Source organism: Adiantum capillus-veneris, chromosome 17 (assembly GCF_014529385.1).
Source record: "Adiantum capillus-veneris isolate H3 chromosome 17, ASM1452938v2, whole genome shotgun sequence".
NCBI lineage: Eukaryota > Viridiplantae > Streptophyta > Polypodiopsida > Polypodiales > Pteridaceae > Adiantum > Adiantum capillus-veneris.
The window spans coordinates 111,500,729-111,505,651 of record NC_140947.1 but is presented as its reverse complement, the minus strand read 5'-3'; the positions used below and the strand labels follow the sequence as shown (position 1 = coordinate 111,505,651).

The following is a 4,923-nucleotide window of genomic DNA, read 5'->3' as shown; positions in this document are numbered from 1 at the left end:
CAGGTGCTTGACCCAAGCAAAGCTGTGCTCTAATGCAGGGGATGAGGAAACCTGCTTGAGGTTTTCTAGGCAGTAATAAGAAATAGATGGAAGAGATCAGTTCCAAGTGCTTGACCCAGGCGGAGTTATGTTGTGATGCAGGGGATGGGGCAACCTGCTTGAGGTTTGCTAGGCAGGAATAAGATTGTATTTACGGTTTTTTTTCTCATAGTGTCTGCCAATGTTTGTAGTTGGTAGAAGAATAAAGAATCTTTATGGCTGAAGAGAAATATTCAATAAGGGGGTTGGACAATGATGGTGCAGCTAAAGTTGGTCGACCATAGAAGATAGCCCAAGAAGGTATGTATGGGCTAGAAGGTGCATGGGAAAGTGTCGAAACAGGTACAAAGCTCCTAGGTAGGCAAGTGGTAGCAACTCTATATATCTGTTGCTTGAGAATGGGTTAAATGGGATGGTTGGTGAAGAGATCTAAAGGGCTAGTTTTTTTCTTTGAAGTGCTAAGTGAGCTGGTATAGACGGCTCATCAAATGGAGCTATAAGGTGGAAGATATGACCAGTTGAAGTTTTGCCACGGGCTGGTTGTGAGCCGGTTTGACCGCTTTGGAAGATGTGATATCAAGTGTTTTTTGAAGTTTGATGGGGTTTGCAAAGGTAGAGCACTACATGGAGTTAGTAGGAAGAAATAATCGTCAAGGAGCATGATGATATTGCGAAATGAAGTTTGGTTTAGTTGGCGGTGGACCAAGGGCTTTTGCAGTTTTCAATCACTCTGTTTGTCAATCTGGTGAAGTTAAGAGGGGAGAAAGCAGGTGAAGTTTGGAGACAGCGATGCAATCTCGCAACCACAAAAAGGCCCCCTTTTTTTTAATTGAGGAGGAGGTCCCACAGGCACGGCGCCATGACTATTCCCTAGGGGCCTAAGGGAAGGCTCCAATGCACACACACACACACACACACACACACACACACACACACACACACACACACACACACATAGAGAGAGAGAGAGAGAGAGAGAATGAGCCTAAGAGGTGGTCCGCACGTAGTCAAAGGTGGAAAGTAGTCAAGGTGTCGACATCATGCAAGTTGTGCTAAAAAGGAATGCCAAGTGTAAGCAATGTAAGGGAAATTCTAAATAGATCTCTCGAGGGCTGCACGAACATAAATGAGCCAATCTTTTTTTTTTTTAGTTAGGTCACTCCTATAAGAGAAAGTTTTTTTAAAATGAAAGGGCTTTTTTTTCCATTTTGGACTGGAGGCCATTGTTTGCTATTGAAACTATGGATGTTGTGCCGAGCCAAGAGGGCTCCCAGTTGTTGTGTTGAGCTCGCCGAGGCGTATGCCGGCTTCAAGGTTTTTGTAAATGGTTGTGTTGAATGAAAATAATCCAACATTGCCGTATGTTTTTTGTCGGCTCTCCCTTACCCCTTCTCTTCTTTGCTTGTGTGCGTGCATTTTTGGGCGTGTCGATAGGTGTTCCCCCACGAGATCTGTTGTACAAAGAAAGATTGAGAGAGGATGTGTGTGAGTGGAAGGCAGTGAATCAAGCACGACGGGATGATTGGGCTTCTTTGGTTGTTGCAGCACGTGTGTACGTATGGTCGTGTAGAAACGGTGGTTTGCCAGTGAGTATCAGGATTTACAACTCAATTTTTACATAGACTGGTTCAGAGATCATTTGGCAAAAATTAGAGACTGTCAATAATTACAATGCTTTTTCAAAAAAATAATGATGAGACAAAGAAAATTTGTGGCTCCATGATAAAGGGGTTGACTACAAGGGCACCCGTCTGGTCTATCAACTAACAATATTCAAGTCCACGTAGAACTTAAGACAATTTCTCCGCAATCCAAAGATATTCAAATGAACTAGAAGGGTAGCTAGAACCAACCATGCACTAAGTACAATTGCCTATCATGCAAATGTGAGCACCTCTCTTTCCCATATATTTATATTTATGTAGGTTAGAGGTGATGTTCAATATAGCTTCATCCACATGGTAAAGAAATAGGAATTGTCTATGATACCCTCCACATGGAAAGGGGTAATCATAAAAGAGGGAGGGATGGGATTGGTGTCACCTGCTTTGTGTCACGCACACATGTAGAGGGTAGGGGGTAAAAATAGTGCTTTGCAGTTGCACTTCTTTAAGGTGCAGTTAGTGGAGGAGTTGACTCAAAATAGCTACCCCCCTTGCATGTGGGGGTCCTCTTTAGAGGCTATTTACAAAATAAGAGGATAATATTGTTCAATTAAAAAGCCATGCATGTGACACATGACTCACTTGATACAATGATGAAAATTGATCATTGGCAAAAGAAAGAATTTCCTCCCTTTGAGTTCTCCCACTATTACCTTGTGAATATGGTAGATACAAATGCTTGGAAACTACACATGTCACACAGGTAGACAAAAACAAAAAGGTGGGACACTTCAACTTGTTGTGTTCCATTAAGATAACGATTGTAAAAAATGATACTCAAGTCCGTGCAAAACTTAAGACAATTTCTATTTTGTATGGAAAAACAAACAATGGTGTGGGTGTGTGGACACAATCCCCTAAAACTATAAGATGTGAAGCAACAAAATCATAAAGGAAAAAGAAAAAGGGACTAGAGTATGATATATTCTTGGTATGTATTCAATTATTATCATATCTTGAGAAATAGTAATTTGCACCTTAGAAACTCATGGGAATTTAAACCTATCCTCCAAATTGGCCCTAACCTTCCCTCGACAAGGTAATGAAAGGAAGCAATGATGTTACTCTGTAAGACCAAATATGGTCTTCCTCATTGAGCGAACAGATTCCAAGAGGTTTTGAGATGGTACTGTGGCAAGGCCTTCTTTGACGCCAGGGTATTGGACCACTGCCTTCACCCATGCACAAAGGTGTGGACAAGTGCTCTCATCCAAGACCTTGAAATTTCCCAATGTCTCCATGGTCTCAATACAACATAGGTAAGAGGTGAGGGCAATGTCCACTAAATTTATTTGATCTCCACCAAAGTAAGGCCCTGGACCGAACACATCATGTAGAGCACCATCCAATGCCACCATGCTCTCTCTCACAACACTCCGGCCTTGCTCCATCAATTCCCCTTCAACATTTTTTAATATGAGCATAATTCCTTCATAGACCTGCACATCATCAAACATTAATTAACTTCTTGAAAAGATAATTTCAAGGTGCAAATCTAGCCGGTTTATCGAGGGGACACCTACAACTTGCAACCATTCCTACAAGATAGATATGCACACCAAGGTGACACTTGAGTTTGAATCACCTACAAAAGTACATTGATGGTGCAGAGAATGAGATATAGACCATTCTAAATTTTTGGGATTAGTGACGAGCCATACGGTCTTGGGTTCAAGTCTCGTTGGATAAATCTTTGATGTCTTTTGGGTTTGTTCTTACAACGTTAAAATTTCTTCTAGACCTGAAACACCAAACAATCAACATAGCCATGCCCCATTTGGATAAACATATTACAAGAAGTTTTGGACAAATTCTCACATTGTGACTTACCTCAACATCATGAGCTTCTGCTCGAGAGGCACGGCATACCTAGCTAGGTACGATTGGGGGCAGGGGACCGAACACTGAAAAAAACTCCGTTTTCCTACATGAGAAAATCTCCCACCGAGTCGGCGGTCCCCTGCCCCCAATCATACCTAGCTAGGTATGCCGTGTATACCGTGCCTCCTGCTCAGAAGCCCGTGATGTTATGCATTGTATGAAAACACTGAAAAAAACTCCGTTTTCCTACATGAGAAAATCTCTAAATCTTCTTGCCATTGAAAATGATCACCTTCTTGTCGACGTAGTCTGCCCAGAAGCGAACGAGGGCGCGTTGGTAAGGATCCTGCGGCAGGAAACTCCCACTCCCTTTGTCATGCTGGGAAGGCCATGTTTCGTCGATGTATTGCACAATGATGAGAGACTCGCAGATGGGCTTGCCCTTATGGATGAGCACTGGTACCTTCTTATGCACGGGGTTGGACTCCAGGAGCAGCTTGCTTTTGTTGCCCAGGTCGGGCTCATCGATAAACTGGTAATCGACGCCCTTGGCCTTGAGGGCGATGAGAACCCTCACGCCAAACAGGCTGCGGCATGAGCTGAGCACCTTCACATCACTGGGAGACATCTCTGCTTCAGAATCTGCTTCCTCTCTCTCTCTCTCTCTCTCTCTCTCTCTCTCTCTGATCTCTGTGTGTAGCTAGGTCAAAGTTCCAACTCCAGAGTCCAGGCCAGTCTTCGACAGCTCAGCTCGCACGTTTATCTACCAGTTTATCACACCCGCCCCAAGTAACCCAAGTTCAACCCTTTGCTGACTACCCAAGTTCCCCTCTCTCTTTGCTCTTTTGTCGGTCGTGCTTTGTCTCTCTCGTTGCACGAGCTATTATCAGTGAGAAGCATGGCGATGGGTTGCGCCCTCTCTCTCTCTCTCTCTCTCTCTCTCTCTCTCCATTGAGCGCACGCAGGCAGACCCGTCTCTCTCTTTTCTCTCTGTGTGTGGGTACAGTGGATGGATGCAAGACACATTCTCTCTCTCTCTCTCTCTCTCTCTCTCTCTCTCACACACACACACACACACACACACACAAGGTGAGGGAGGCCACAAAGGGATGTGTAGGTGAAGATAGTAGCTCTTTATCTCTCTCATGCAAGCACACGGGGCCGAGGAGAGATGTGCAAGTGAAGACAATATTTGGGGGGTGGTAATTCATCATGCACTACGCAGGTAGGATGGTTGTGCCACACTGCTCTAGCACTGTGGGATACATGGTGACTAGCCACAATGATGCGTAGAAGAGGAGGTGGCTAGTAGAAATGATTGGGATTGCTTCCCAAGTGGGGAGATGGATGATGGGCATCGATGGCGGCTATGAGTGGCAATGTATGGTGGGCAGGTAGG

General features: G+C 44.3%; 1 protein-coding gene across 1 annotated transcript; it reads right to left on the bottom strand.

Annotated features, from left to right (window-relative positions):
* Positions 1-2,485: 2,485 nt before the first annotated feature.
* Positions 2,486-4,532, bottom strand: LOC147437883 (putative glutathione S-transferase). Its single transcript, XM_086486026.1, has 2 exons — positions 3,817-4,532; positions 2,486-3,142 (listed from the first exon to the last, which is right to left on the bottom strand). Exons 1-2 carry the CDS (start codon positions 4,150-4,152, stop codon positions 2,765-2,767), a joined length of 714 nt encoding a protein of 237 aa, XP_086342152.1. The 5' UTR covers positions 4,153-4,532; the 3' UTR covers positions 2,486-2,764.
* Positions 4,533-4,923: the final 391 nt, after the last annotated feature.